Source organism: Pelophylax lessonae (genome assembly GCF_965119305.1).
Source record: "Pelophylax lessonae genome assembly, chromosome: 1".
Lineage (NCBI taxonomy): Eukaryota > Metazoa > Chordata > Amphibia > Anura > Ranidae > Pelophylax > Pelophylax lessonae.
Genome location: NC_138768.1, coordinates 799254304 through 799270775, shown reverse-complemented (window position 1 = coordinate 799270775; position 16472 = coordinate 799254304). Strand labels below are relative to the sequence as shown.

The 16472-nt window shown below is 40.9% G+C and overlaps 1 protein-coding gene across 1 annotated transcript in view; it reads left to right on the top strand.

The window, feature by feature from the left end:
• The window catches only part of ABLIM2 (actin binding LIM protein family member 2), a 236507-nt gene that overhangs the window by 107699 nt on the left and 112336 nt on the right, over positions 1-16472 (top strand). The window contains exons 7-9 of the mRNA XM_082264258.1: positions 6831-6918; positions 14094-14152; positions 15657-15734. Coding sequence (XP_082120384.1) covers positions 6831-6918; positions 14094-14152; positions 15657-15734 — 225 coding nt within the window. The remainder of the gene's footprint in view (positions 1-6830; positions 6919-14093; positions 14153-15656; positions 15735-16472) is intronic.

The following is a 16472-nucleotide window of genomic DNA, read 5'->3' as shown; positions in this document are numbered from 1 at the left end:
CTGTGTTCATTCCTCCAGAGTTGTGTCTCACTAATACGAGAGGTGTGTTACTGGTCAGATCGCCAGGTAAAAAAAAGCCAAAGAAAAGTGATGCAGCCAACACATTTAATAGTTACATAGTAGTTAAGGTTGAATAAAGACAACAGTCCATCCAGTTCAACCTGTGTAGGTGTGTGTGTGTCAGCGACAATATTCATTTCCCATATCCCTGAATATTGTGTTCTTTGAGATGCACGTCCAAGAGTCTTTTAAAAGTATTGATACTCCCCGCTGATACCACCAGTTGTGGAAGAGAGTTCCACATTCTCACCGCCCTGCTAATACATTTAAACACAATTTACATACTACATTTTTGATTTTGGGTTTAAAACCGCTTTAACTACTCTGAACCAAAACCTCAAAAAAAGAAACAGTGACGACTTCAAGGGGTATATTTATAAAGCAGTGAATGTGACATTCACCAAACATTTACTGAAAGTTAAGCTTTCTAGTGCATGTTTGTTTTAAATGACAGTCATTGAGTCACCTGCACTGAATGCTTGGTGATTGTTACATTTACTGCTTTAGGCCTCTTTCACACGGTCCGCCTCCGTAGGCAGATCCGTGTTGCTCAGCGGGGATCGATCCGCGATCCCCGCTGAGCCGGTGGATGACAGCTTCGTCTCCGCTTGCAGAGCGGAGAGGGAGGTGTCTCAGCCCCCGCTGCCCTCTATGGGGGATCGGATGAGAGCGGACCGCCTGTCCGCTCTCATCCGATCCGATCACTGAAGGGATGGAAAAATAGGGTTTCCATCCGTCCAGATTTCACGGACAGGATCGGATACGGGTGTCAGCGGGTGTCAGCGGAGGTGTCTCCGCTGACATCTGCTGCCCCATAGAGCTGCATGGAGGATCCGATCAGATCCGCCTAAAAAACTGACAGGCGGATTTGATCGGATCGCCCGTGTGAAAGGGCCCTAATAAATATGGCCCTAAGACTTCAACTAACAGCGATGAATATGTGGCATGATAGCACTGCTTACCAGATCTGGCTTTTTGGTCTAACAATATACTTTTGGAGGCAGTTGTACAACCTATCTAACTGGCTACAAATAAGTGGCAGACCACTGTTGTGGGACCAGATCAGCAGGTGATAAGTAGGGATTTGAATATCTGTCTAAGTTAATTTCACCAAGTGTTCGGTGAATCCTGTTTGAAATTCAGTGAACCTGAACTTAACGGCAAATCTCATTGAAGGGGTGACAAATCATGTTGGTAATTTCAGCCCATTTTGGAGCTAAAAGACAAACTACTATAAAAAAAAAAAAGGCACGAGAAACTGGGCACTGCCATGGGGAGCATGTACCAATGCCCTAAATCTGTATGTGGTGTTACAGGCATTTAGAGTGACAGCGTATACTGGTTGCGCATATTTGGCTTTGGAATTTTTTTTCTTTTACAATTAGTTTGGCATACTAATCAAACAGTAATAGACCCGCTTTGGCCAGCGAAAATAAATTGGATAGTAGTTAGCTGAGGCTGTCCCTGTTCTTGATGGTGCAATCTGTCCTTCCGCTGGCCAATTTCTATCAAACTCTCCTCAAGAGTTAATAATTGGCCAGCTGCAGCACTTTTGGGGTGAATTGGCAGAAATATACTAGAGAAAAAGAGTACAAGCAGTTGTTTACTTATAATATTAAGAGATTGCTGATGATGCAAGGCTAGGCCCAAATTTACTAGAGACAAGGAACTTGGGCTGGGGCTTTACTACAAGAACTAATACACACAATTCAGCAGTGTAAAACTGCTTTGTAGTAGGATCTTTTTAATCTGTGATAATGGTCCTAGCTTTAATTTTATCTTTGGGAATGGGATAGTGTGGGGTTGTGAACGATGTAATGTGAGGTAGTTTAGGTGTGCATTGTTTGTGCATTTTTTTTTTTTTTCTTTTTAGGCCCCTTTCACACTTGTGTGACTTGTCATGCGATTTGGGATTGCAAAATCGCATGACAAGTGGTTCTCCATTATTTCCAATGAGTGCCATTCATATCAGTGCGACTTGAAGTCGCACCGACTTCAAAGTAGTCCCTGCACTACTTTGGCACGATTGTGAGGCCAAAGACATTCAAGCCCAGTCAAAATTGCGGCAAACATCGCGGCAAAAGTCGCGGTAAAAAATTGCGGCAAAATCGCGCAACTTTGAAGTCGCACAAGTGTGAAAGGGGCCTTACCCATGCAGCAATGTGCTCAAACAAAAATAAGCTTCGAGAAAAGATGGTTATTATCAAGTGAATGCTATGCTTAAAAAAGGGTCTATTAACATAAAAAAATATAACTGAAAATACCGCCCTTACAACACACTTATTTACTTGTTTAACGAAATTATTTCAAAAAGCAGTTTTACCTGAAAAAAAAACCCCTACCAACATAAACTAAAGGTAATATATCCCAAAAAAGGGATGGGAAAATAAAAAGCTCCTAGCATACTTAGATTGTGAGAATTGATGAAATTGCCATTTAAAGTGAAAATCCCTGTTTGGTATTCTGTTGAGAATGCCGATATTTAATAAAGAAGAAATGCTTGCAAAATGTTTACAAGGTTTCTAACTGCAGAGCTAATAATATCACTAAACCCAGTTAACTTTCTCAGTCTTTGAAGCTGAGAGGGCTGCTGATTTGGAAATTAGCTGATCTAATCCAAACCCAGTGGATTCATTTGTTGGCAGTGCCCTGGTTTAAATCATTGGGAGTCAGTTGGAGTTGTGCCTTGTCTGCGTCCCCACTACTGACAGCTGAAACATACTAAGGTGAACATAGATCGGCTCCAACATGTAAATAACGCTTACAGCTACGCTACAAATATAGCAGCCACAAATTACTCTGGAGTTATGTTTTGTGGTCAGGCTAGATATAAATGCTGCTTAGGTGAGTTCTCCTTAAATGGATCACTCCTTATATTTAAAAAGTGGTTATTGCGGTTATTGAAAAGATTCCACCATTATTAACTTGGTAATTATTCATTTTCTTTTATCACATATCTCACCTTTCCCAAAGGCCCCAGCTATGCCTAAAAGGGAAAGGGACATAAGTAAAGAATTTTCAGACTTTCAATAGAGTTGAACAATGTATTCCAAACCTCGCATTGATCCAAAAACTTCTCCAAAGGGTTATCTGCCATTGATGCGTAAACAATAACGTGAAGACTATCAGCGCAATTAACTGTGCAAAAAATGTTTTTTAAATGATAAATATAATATATCTGATATATAGAATAATGATAGTGATAATCAAAATTGTGATATATAGAATAAATGTGAATAATCCAATTAAATTATCCGGATCCGTCTGCCAACACCAACTGTGTTTCCACTCCACAATAAGGTACAATATAGGAACCAAAAAGTGCTGTGCCAGACAATACATATAATCAAAAAAGTGATTTAAATGATCCAAGTGAAATACATCAAGTGATCTACTCAATATAAATTATGTGAAAATATAATATTAAAGTCCCAGTGATCACAAGTGTATCCGATAATGTACACCTCCGTGATCTGCTCCTAGATCCACCACCGAGAAAATATAGTCTCTCACCTCACTCTCTGACCCAAGAATCACCAAGGGTAAAATACAAAACGGATAGGTGACCCAATCACATTAGAGAGAATGGCACATATTCCAGGACCAGGCTTCACTAATTTTCAAGGCAAACCCCAGGCATAGAAGAGATAAAAGCAAGAAGAATCTAATGCTCGCTGTTTAATAGGATAGATGATTTATTGAGGGGTAACAAACTTACAAGAGCGGCACTCGATAGTGCAATGTAACTCGCAGTTCCGCAAATACACCGGAGAGGATGTGACGTCTAACAGACAGGCTCCACCCGTATACACGTTACGTCGGCGCATCCAGCGTTGACTTAGTCGGTATAGATTCTCAAAAATCAGCTACTCTAACTCTTCGTTATTTTGGAAATAGTGCACAGAATCTGTCTATTTTATCTATATCATGTTGTTTTGGAAATCTCTCTTTTCGGCATAGAATCTACAGAAATTACAGGGACATCTATAACCCACACAGATGAACTAGAACTACTTCACACAAATGTCTCTGATTTCCATAATGCTTATAGGACCATCATTATTTATTTATCGTGTGTAGCTAATGTTTTAATGCTTAATGTCACTAGGAAATGGAGATTAACCACCCCTCCAAAAATTAGGGAAGTAATCCAAGATCTGAATTCCCAGTGCTGAATGGAAAGAATGATATTGATGAACAGACACATATCCTAAGTTATTGAAATCTTGGCAACAGTAGTTATTACATTCTAAATGTATAATCTGATAGCAATCACACCCAGGCCTATATGAGTCAATGGACTGTTTTTTGTTACTTTTTACTATGTTTTGGGTTATAGTTTTTATTCCAAGCCTTCCCTTCTTTGTTACTTCCCTTCCTGTTTGTTTAACCTCACTCTTGGCACAAAATAAAAATTATATATAGAGGTATACTAAAACAATATATATATATATATATATATATATATATATATACACACACACAATTTATATTTCTATCATTCAGAAATGTACTTTTCACAGCATTTCACAGCTGTAAGATTAGGTTGCATTCCAACCTCTGTATGTGCATTGTGCTCTTCTTTCTTTCTACATGCTGCCCATGCACCATAAATACACTATGTATTTCTAGTGCTCAGGATGTCCAAGAGCTGCATACAGCAACTTATAGACATGAATGGTTTCTATGCAGAGCTGCCCCAGATTTTTGCACTCTCCATTTTTAGTAAATCAACCCTATTGCTTTCTTAAGCTTTACCTGAGCCATTTCCTCCGCTATCCCTGTCTCCAGAAATCCTAAAAATGAACCATCATTACTAGAACCAATATGATTCCCCAACATGTTATTGTTAGTACAATTTATTTCTGAGAAGACTGATCAGAAATAATTGTTCAATTGGTTTGCTACATCCTCAAGATATGTGTTGTGCCCAGTTTTCATTTTTGTGATCCCATTGTACTTTTTCCTTCTATCACAAATGTACCTAAAAAGGTTTTATCTGTTTTCCTAATAGATTTAGTAATTTCCACCTCTTCCTGTGTTTTGGCAGCACTGCTAATGTGTTTGGTCTCCTTTTGTCTATTTTATACTCTACTCTGTCAGCTACACCTCCTGTTTTATATTTGTGGATTTTTGTTTCCCTTTACTATCCTACTTACCTCTTAAGGGGAAGTTTTTTACTTCCATTTACTATTGCTTATTTGCCTGACTGATAATCTAGTTGCCTCCAGGATGGTAGACTTTACCAATGCCCACGGATTACTGAAAAAATGTAGGTCCAGCTTGTGGGTTGTGAAACTCTTCCTGCACATAATATGTAGATTAACGTTCCTCGGCATATTAGTGAAGAAACATTATTTTCCACAAACCATTTTGATGCATACTAATGCTGCTAAATTTGATCTGGGATCCAGCTATTAAGTCTTCTAATAGTGAAAGGGTTAAATACACCTATACTTGTAAATGGCATGTTGAACAAGCTGATATGATAGCATATGTACTGACGCCTTTACTGTGCTCTCTTCGTTTACCACCAGATTCCCCCAGCTATTCTGCGTTAAATCTTACACAGAGCAAAATATGCCCAGCCCACACATGAGAGGGATTGGGTTTGGTGATAAGTGATTGAAGCACGGAAAATAGTAGAGGCAGTAGGTTGCAGTAAATGGAAGAGGGGAGCCTCATGATGCATGCTGCAGACCTTACTTGTTACTTCATCTAATAATTGTCATGTGTAGGTGTAGTTTAAACATCCATATCCGTATTACAAAATCTTTATAGTGATGCACTTTACATCTGCTTTTATAGCAGACCAGAAACAATTTGTAAGGAAAAGGAGTGAAGGTCAATGGTATCTGATAAAAAAAAAAATACTAGCAGAAGGCATATAAAAACTAAGGGCTCTTTCACACGGGCGTTCCGTATGTCCGTTTTTCATCCCATCCGTTTGCGGATGAAAAACGGACATAATGTATCTCTATGTAAATACGGATGTCAGCGGATGATCATCCGCTGACATCCGTTTTTTGTCATTTCAGTTCAGTTCAGTTCAGTTTTTTTTGAACGGTGGAGAACCCTATTTTTTCTTCCTTTCAAAAAACGGAACGGAAGCAAAAACGGATGTCAGTGGTGTCATCCGCAGACATCCGTATTTACATAGACATGCATTATGTCAGTTTTTCATCCGCAAACGGATGGGATGAAAAACGGACATACGGACCGGATGACACAAGTGTCATCCGTGTCCGTTACAAAAAAAAAAAAAGGACCTGATCGGGCAAAAAAAAAAGGAACGCCCGTGTGAAAGAGCCCTAACACATTTTTGGTGTGCACAGGCCTAATTACAAACCTGTAACAGCATTTTGCATTTGCAAATAATGCAACTTTTTTAGGCATCTGAGCTTCTAAAAGTTGACAAAGAATTGTTTCTGAAAACATAAAATAGACTGCATGACATTGACGTAAAGTTCTCCATAACCATACAGATAGGGCCATCCAAGATTGCTCAATGAACAAATATAGCCGATACAGTCAATCCAGGTGAGTGCTAACATCATAAAGTTCTGAGAACAGAGTGATTATATATTCTGTATGATTCATTTGACATTCAGGTGTCTTCTCCATAGAAGGTCATTAGGTCTTGGAAAATAAAAGTCTACATTGACCATTTTGTGTTGCTAACCTGCACATGTATGGGAACCATTCGTTTACACAGCTTATGGAAAAAAAAATAAAAAATATGTTCACCAATCCTGTTTTATTTCCTACAGGCTGGTGAAAAACATTATCACCCAACCTGTGCACGATGTGTTCGATGCAATGAAATGTTTGCTGAAGGCGAGGAGATGTACCTTCAAGGTAACCCTTCATCTTTCTGTAATCTTCATTAATTTTAATGAAAAGGCGGTTTGTACAAGGCTTGACTCTGGACAATCAACAGTGAAACCATCAGGCAAAGACCAAGTAGCATAGGGCCCAGCCATAATGGAATGGCTTATTATTGCACACAGATTTCAACTTGTTAGAGCTACGTTGGTTGAGTCTTAAATTAACATTGCAGGGGGTTGAAAAACATTGAGATGGCAGTGGCTAGACATCTGCACATCTAATGTACTGTTGCAGAAAAGTTGCATTACCAAAAGACTACAAGACTGACTGGCCAAAAGCTACTATTTAATTAGTTAATATCAGTTTATAATAGGGCCCCTTTCAGATGGAGCAGATCCATCCAAGCGGAATCAGCTTGCTTAGTGGGGTATTTCTCCACTGATCCCCACCTAAGCAGGTGGATGACGGGTCCGTGTCTGCTCCGCTATGCAGATCGGACATGGACACAACCCGCTCCCCTCTATGGGGTCATCAGATGGAAATGGGCTGTGTGTCTGTTTCCATCCGATCGTCTTCCGATCCGATCCGATGGGCGGATGGCGAAAGTATCACCATACGTCTATTTTTAGCTGATTTTATCGGATCTGGTGTCTGGGGGGTGTCAGCAGACGTATGTCTGCTGACGCCCATTGCCACATAGAGAACAATGGGTGCTCCGTTGGTGTGAAAAGAGCCTAACAGAACAGTTATAGATACATTTTGATTTGTTTCTATAGGTTACTGGCTGCACATTATTAGAGTTGGAACCTCTGTCAAGTGTCTATTGCTGTCCATAGTCTCATTGTGGAGATCTAGCCACACTCTTTGTCCTGGTGAACAACATCAAGAGCAGATAAAGTTATGGAGATTTCAAAATGTTATGGTTGTCAGTGAAACAGTAGTAGAGGAGAAAACATCCAACGACGACACTTGTTTCATTGACATGGTGCTGTGAGGATTCTACTCACATAGAGCTTTCTGTTACCTCCCTGTGGTGGCTCTGGGGACAGGAGAAGTATGGCCACCTCACTAATGGGGGCACGCAACAGACAGCAAAAGAGGTTCTAAAACTCTTCTGAACTCTATCCAAAACTAATACAAATCGGTTGGATTTACACTTAAAGTCTGAAGTGCTTTTATCCAGGATGTTTAACACAAAGCTAAAGCTAAAGACGTGCCATACTTGTGCAATATAATTTCCACACGTTTCAACTTAAAACATTACAGCTTTCTTTGTAGGATTCTCAAATTGTGATGTGTTTTGCATACATATGTTAAACTCCTGTAAGTCCTGTGATACATGACTATTGTTAGGGTCTCCTAATGCTGCCATGAGAGGACCTCTGTGGTTTTTGGTTATGCCACTTGTTTATCATGTTAATAAACCGTTTGAAGACAACTCCTGTGCCGACCAAATATTTCTGTCATGTATGAAAAGAGTCAGTTTGCTACAAGTTATATTATCTGTTTTATGAAGTGAATAAAATATCAGGAAAATTAGGCTGGAACACGTGGAAAGGGAGAGAACTCAAGTGTGGGAGATACAAAAAGACAGTAGGCAATTGAACCATCAACATCTATTTGATTTACATTTTTTTATTTTTCTTACACACACAATATAGCCAAAAGTTTATGGACACTTGACCATCACACCTACAGTATATGGACTTGTTGGTTATCCCATTCAAAAACCATTATCAGTAATAGAGTTGCTCCCATCCTCCTCCTTTGCAGCTATAATAGCCTCCACTCTTTTGGGAAGGCTTTCTACAAGATCGTGGAGTGTACCCGTAGAAGTGTGTGCCAATTCAGCATTTGTGAGGTCAAGTACTGATGTTGTATGAGGAGACCAGAGATGTATAGTAACTAAGTAGAACTACTTCACTACTGTACTTAAGTACGGAAAGGCGGTATCTGTACTTTCCTAGAGTAGAATTTTTTTCTCCTACTTCCACTTTTACTTCACTACATTTTTTCGATGATTTCAATACTTCTACTCTGATATTTTGTTTTGTGCTGCATAGTTACTCGTTACAATTATAAATATTACCACTGCCAGAACAGTAGATGGCAGGTTTCATGAAGTTCAAAAAAATGTGTATAATGTCATGTGTACAGCCAAAGGAATTGTGATTGTCCTTTAGGTTAATCATTTGAAATAATAAAAAAACAATATGATGTTCAAACTTTTGACTTCTTTCTTTAAAAACTACATAACACAGTACTTGCACTTTTACTTTCAGTACTTGAGTAGCAATTTTTTTTAAAAAAACTACTGGTACTTTTACTTTCAGTACTTGAGTAGCAAAATTAAAAAAAAAAAAAACTACTTGCAATACTTAAGTACAAAAAATGTTGAATACTTTAGTATTTCTACCCAAGTCACTTTTTGATAGAGCACTTCCACTTCTACTCAAGTCACTTTTTGATCGAGCACTTGTACTTTTACTCAAGTATGGGTTTCGAGTATTTTATACAAGTGTGGAGGAGACCTTGTTTACAATCATGTTCCAATTCATCCCAAAACAGTTTAGTAGGGTAGAGGTCAGGGCTTGATGCAGGCCAGTCGTGTCCCTCCACACCAAATGCAGCAATCCATGCCTTTATGGGCATAGCTTTGGGTAAAGGGGCACAGTTATGCTGATGCAAGAGAAGATTACATTTCCCACTCTCTTGCCATAAGGTTGTCTAAGACATTGGGGTAATTTACTAAAGGCAACTGGACTGTGCACTTCACAAAGTGCAGTTGTTCCAGAGCTTTGTAAATGAGGTAAACCTTCACTTTGCAAAGAATACCCATTCACGTGCAAGGAAAATTAAAAAAACTGTATTTTTGCTTGCACATGATTCGATGATGGAAGTCAGCAGAGATCCTGTTCATTTACTAAGCTCTGGCGCAATTGCATTTACAGAGTGCAACTGCACTTTGCAAAGTGCACAGTCTATTTGCCTTTAGTAAATCCACCCCCTTGTATCTTAACCATTTTTCAGTCAGAGTATCCCTTAGAATTGTGCACAATCTCGGGACACACCAGTCTGAAGGCTTGTTCACACTAGGAGCTGTGTCTGTGTGTGCGCTCTTTTCTTGCGTGCTCCAGTGCATCTCATTTTTAATTGGCTGCTCTATTAGCGTGAAACACACAAAAAAAGGTACCAGCATCATTTTTAAAACTGTGTCGTACCAAAACATATGGTACTGCGGTATAATGCATCTTAGTAGGCATAGATGCACGTGCATTTGCTAGATGCATGGGGTTGCCTTTAGGAATTAATAGAACCCCCACATGTCTGGAAATGGCAGCACATTTTTGTGCGATGCGGGAGAACGCACAATTTCACATATGTTACTGCGCTGCACCTGGTGTGAACAAACACTTAAGTGTAGTTTGTGAGGTAGATCTTCCCCTAAAACCTCTAACCCAAGCACAAATGTTTGTTACCCTTCCAGCATTGTGTCCTCAGTACAACCCCCCCTTTCCAAAACTTACAGATGGGAACTGTGGCTACAGGAGTGGTGGTAGCAGCAGAGAGGAGCACAGAGGCAGAAGGAGGTGTGGGCTGTCCTCTCCCCACCCCACCCCTCCATCCTTCCTCAGAAGTTGAACTCTAGGTTTGATTTTTATTGCATTATATTGGTCCAGCTTGGAGCTATGTAAGTATTGCATATCTCATACCTAACTAATCCCTGTGGAAGCGGCAAATCACTGTAGTAGTTGGTGCTACTACAGTGATCAATGCAATATTCTATGTCCAATGCTGAATATGCTCCCTTCTACATTGTATCCATGGGGCTTTGCTTGCTCAGCCCCGCCTCTATTTTCAGTTTGTATTTTTTTTAAATAAATACCTTGAATTCTCTGATGGGATGAGGCTGAAATTATGACCTCTCTGCCCCGCAACTCCACCCCACCCAGAGAATGCTTTGTATTTGTTAAAAGAAAATACAAGGTGTTTGGGAAATGGCGGCAGTGCTGAGTGAGCAACCCCCTGTGATTACTATTCAGAGGTTTACTGCTTGGCACTAGACATAGAAGTTTTGTGCTATCACTGTAGTAGGGCTTCTAACTACAGTGATTGACAGCTTGTTACAGTGGTCCTGAGATATGCATACTTGAATTAGTCTAAGCTGGGCCAATGTAACTATACAATAAAAAAGATATCTGCAGTTTTTTTTCAGCATTTCTCCATATTCTTATATCCAACTGTAGGGCACGATGACAGCCTCTGCAGGGCCATATATGCTCACCCCCTGATCAATGTGATCAGGGCTCTGCAGCAGGCTGACTCTGCTTACAGCTGAAAGTAGGAAGCTGCTGCAGGACAGTGAAGCCTATGAGAGGTTTTGCTGAAAGCTTCTCACATGCAGCTGCTGAGACATTCAACCTGTGTTGCCATTCCAGAGCGGGGGAAACAGGTGCCCCATTTTCAGTGTCCGCATGTTTCAGTTCAGTGTCTCTCACAGGAGAGACGAGCTGGAGGGGGTTGAACACAGGCCAAACCTCCTTTTAAGTCTCTCCCTCTGTCACTAATCGTGTTTTTAACCCAGAAAGCTGTGCGGGCGCCCATTAGACCTTAGCAACCAATGACATCATTTGTTTTTAGGAGACAGGTGGGTGGCCCGCACAGCACACAGTAATCCTACCCTTTAACGCCAATTTAAACAGCACCTGACTGACACCTCCGGCCGAGCCCACAATGAAAAATTCTTAATGTTAGTTGGGACAGTTCTTTTATCCCTTTTGCAGGGGAACCCCTGAAGACTCTTCGCAGCACCTCAGGGTGCCACGGCACCCCGGTTGAGAAACCTTTGTCTAAGATGTCTTTAATTGCTGTATTAAAGCACCCTTCACTGAACTCAGTTTGACACTCTTTGATTCATCTGATCCTTAAACATGAATGAAAAGTTCGATTCACTAAAGATATAGCATACAGTATGTATTAAATCCATAATGATCGTCTTTTAGCCTAGTGTGTGAGTGCTTTTTCCCATTCTCGTCGTATTAAAGTATTTACAGCAAGTAGTGTATACCATAGCGTAGTGAATTGAGTGTAAAGACTTTCTGAGCATAATTTTTGGATTTTAATTGAATGTTGTGCACTATAAGAAATATCCTGGAATTAAAACTATAGTACTGTTTATACAATGCTGTTGTTACTGTCACTCTTAAGTGAAGCTCAGCCTCCATGAAATTAGAACTAAAGAGCATTTACATTTTTATGTGTATTTACCTGTTGCTTAGAAACTGTTCATGGTTGTCAAAGCCCTCCCTGTGCAAGCAGGCCTTAGCATTTGTAACTTGCACATTCTTGTGGAATCTTCTGGTCATCAGAAGATACATTATGATTAAAGCCTAGTACACGTTAGTAGTTTTTTTTTTTTTTTTTTTGTGCAACCCAGCAGGGCTGAACGACAAAAAACTGAAAGCTCAGGAGGAGCCGCTGTTCTAAAGCCTAGTACACATGGGCCGACTGTCAGACGGCATTGGCTGGTTCAATAGAAACTGGCCGACATTCAGCCTGTGTGTAATGCAGTCGGTCAGACAGAAGCCTTTAACCACTTAAGCCCCGGAAGATTTTACCCCCTTCCTGACTAGGGGGTATTTTGCGATTCGGCACTACGTGACTTTAACGGACAATTGCGCGGGTGTGCGATGCTGCACCTAAACAAATTTGATGTCCCTTTTTTCCCCACAAACAGAGCTTTCTTTTGGTGGTATTTGATCACCTGTGCGATTTTTTTATCATGCGCTATAAACAAAAAAAAGAGCTTCAATTTTGCAAAAATAACAATATTTTTCACATTTTTTTATATGAAATTCCCAAAAAAAAATGTAAAAATCTAAATTTTTTAACATTTTCAGCCAATTTGTTTTATGCTACATATGTTTGGTAAAAAAAATCGCACAAAGCGTATTTTGATTGGTTTTCGCAAAAGTTATCGCGTTTACTAACAAAGGGAAAGATTTTTGTCATTTTTGTTGTTTTTTTTTTAACGCGTAATGGCGGCGATCTGCGATTTTTTTTTCGGGACTGCGACATTGGGGCGGACAGATCGGACCCTTGACTGACATTTTTGACACTTTTGGGGTTACCAGTGACATTTCTACAGTAATCAGTGCTATACATATGCACTGTTACTGTAAAATGACACTGGTAGTGAAGGGGTTAACTTTTTTTTGAGAGAGAGGGGTGGTGTGTGTCCCTAGGGGCGTGATTCTAACTGTGATTGGCTGTGGCTTGAGCTGTAGGAACAGTGATCAACGGTCCTACATAGTAGAACCGTATGATCACTGTTTCTACACAGGGGAGAATGACAGGCGGCTTTGTTTACATTAGCCGCCTGCCTTTCTCCCTCTCCACCCGACGATCGCAAGTGACCGGCGGACATCGGGTCCGCCGGTCACACGCGCGGTGGAGTCCGTGACCGCGCGGGAGCGGGAGCGCCCCCGGCGGCGCGCGCTCGCTCCCCAGAGCCTCACAGGCTAGTGACGTACCCATACGTCACTTTGCCTGTGAGGGGCTGACCGCAGTATATGTACTTGCGGCGGTCGGCAAGTAGTTAAGGTGGCTTCTGTCGAAGGGGCATAACTGAAAAAGGTCTGCTGATTGGCTGCCAATCAATGCTCTCAGCCAATAGCTGAGAGCACTGACCAGAGTGTTCTGGCGGGGGGGGGGGGGGAATAGATGCCCCTATCAGATCACAATAGACCAGCAGAGGAGATTGTTGTACTAACGTCAGATAGATAGTACAGCGGCTCCTCCTGAGCTGTCAGTTCTTTTTTTGTTCAGACCTGCTTGGTTGAAAGAAAAAAACGCCGAATGTGTACTAGGCTTAACTACCCGACACTAGTACAGTGGTCTCCCCTGCTATGCTCTTGTGTTCTGACAGGGGATGGCCCCCCCATAGGGAACACTCCATTGGCTGAGAGCGATGATCGGAAGCTGATCCGCAGACCTTTTTAATCATGCCCCTTCAACAGAAGCCGGCCAAATGTCAGACCGACTGCAGTACACACGGGCTGAATGTCATCCGATTTTTATTGAACCAGCCGGTGCCGCCCAACATTCAGCCTGTGTGTCCTAGGCTTTACTCATAAAGTGGTTTTAGAAAAGTCAATTTTATTGTATTGTTGAGTAGCTGATATTTACTGCTTTTATGTTAACAGGGAACTCAATATGGCATCCAATCTGCAGGCAAGCTGCCAAAACAGAAGAAAGAAACAAGGTACTTTTTTTTAGGACTTGTTTTAAAGTCCTCGTAGATTTACCAGTCTACTCCAGCCAATGCTTAAATGATTCATGTTTTTATTCAGGGTACTTATTAAAGTTAGCTTAATTCTTAGGTTAAAGTTAGGAGTGAGAAACATGTTGGAAAATACTTTAAAGTGATTGTAAAGTCTCGTTTTTTTCTTTTTAAATAACAAACATGTTATACTTACCTCCTCTGCGCAGTTGGTTTTGCACAGAGTAGCCCAGATCCTCCTCTTCTTGGGTCCCTCTTCGGCTTTCCTGGACCCTCCCTCCTGTTGAGTGCCCCCATAGCAAGGGGCTTGCTATTGGGTCATCCGAACCAGGCCACAGCTCCCTGTGTCCATTCAGACACAGAGCCACGACCTGGCCCCACCCTCTCTCTCCCCTGCTTGGCTGAATGATTTTTATTGACAGCAGCGGGAGCCAATCACGCTGTGATGCTGTCTCAGCCAATGAGGTGGGGAGTCCCAGGCAGCTTAGACACTCCTGCAACATCACTGGATAAAGACGGGTTCAAGTAAGTATTAGGGGGTGCTGGGGAGGCTGCTGCACACAGAAGGTTTTTTTTTATCTTAATGCATAGAATGCATTAAGATAAAAACCTTCTGCCTTTGCAATCCCTTTAATTTCAAGTTGTGTTTGGTGTCCAAAGCACTGCACTAAAATTACAAACAGAGGCTCCTTTCTTGCAAAGTATTCTACAAATAGTGCTGTTGCCAAGAGGCCAACCTCTTGTGTTCAGAAGGCAGCACAGGACCAGGAAGCAAGTGGAATTCAATGGAGTACTGGTCTATTTAAGTGATTTTCAGCTTCCAGGTGCATCAGCCGGGTGTGGTATATACATAGTTATGTTAACCCAAGCTGGATCAATGTAACTATATATATAAAGTATCTATACCTGGAATTCCTCTTTAAAGTACAACTAAAGGCAAACCTTTTTTACTTTTGGACAGAGTGGAGATGGATTAAAAAAACACCTGTCAGATGTTATCACTGTCTGCGCCTGTTTGGGAGATTCACCCTATTTGTCCTGTTCACCATTATCATTGAAAGTAAAAGAAAATCCCAAATTTTGGGTTGTCCCCAGAAAAGTATTAGAGGGAAAATCATCAAATGGGGATACTAGTTCTGGTGACCTGGGGGTCCCCAAGGGATTCCCTTAATTTGCCGGGATTTCCTTTCACTTTCTGTTTTGGCTTTAGGACAGGAAGTGAAAGGAAATCTCCCCAATGGGACACAGGTGGCAACAAATAAACTAGCAGGGGATATGACCCACCCCTTACTCTATCCAAAATGAAGAAAAAATGTTTACCTATAGTTCTACTTTAAGTGAACTAAACTTGAATGTCTTACCCTTGTCAAATGAGAGTATCCTTAATGACCGCATAAAGCCATTGGTGAGTGGAATTGAAAGACGTTTGCTTTTAAAAGCTTTGAATGAAGTAATACAAACATAATCATGGGTATTTATTCCTCAGGAAACAAGAACTTCCTCAGAGAGCATCATATCAGTCCCCGCATCAAGTACCTCCGGATCCCCTAGTAGAGTTATTTATGTAAGATTTTTTTTCTCTTTTGCATATTCCATTATTGTTGTCATTTTACAGGAAACCAGATTGCCAAGTGTGCACTTAAAATACAGTCTTTTGTGGTTTACCTACCAGCTGTTCATAACTGTTCATCCATAAATGTCATTCACACATCCCTGCAATTCAATATAGCTAGAGAGTGACATAACTATTTAGGGCCAAAGCTTTGCAAGTTCCTGTGGCACCATCCCATTTTGTAAGGTTGTGTAGACTATTCACCCTCTAGCCCCCAGTGCTTTAGTGTGACTGCTTAGTTTTCAGACACTCCCACTGCTAGCCCAATGAGGTGAGAAGATTGTTGGAAGCTAATATAAAGAGGGATGAAATACATAGAGACATTTTTTAGGTGTCATTAGGGTAAGCATTTTGTGACTTACTCTGCTCCATCTATATTAAAATATCCAAAGCTGTGAATTGCTTATTTAGCAGCGGATTTAGGTTCTTTTCAGCAACCAGCTTCAAAGCCTAGCCACAGCTGAGGGGCATGGCACTGCTGTCAAAGGATGGCATCTGTGCTCAAGCAGAGCTATTGATTGGCTTGTACTGCCCAGATGTCATTATTTGAAAGAGCAGAGATGACTTGCAGATATAGTTATGCTTTAGTACCATTGGCAGAAGAAAGCCCAGAGACTACTGTTAGGTAAGTATATTTCACATCTTTACATTCTAGATCAGGGATATTAAACTCAGTTTCATCACGGGCCA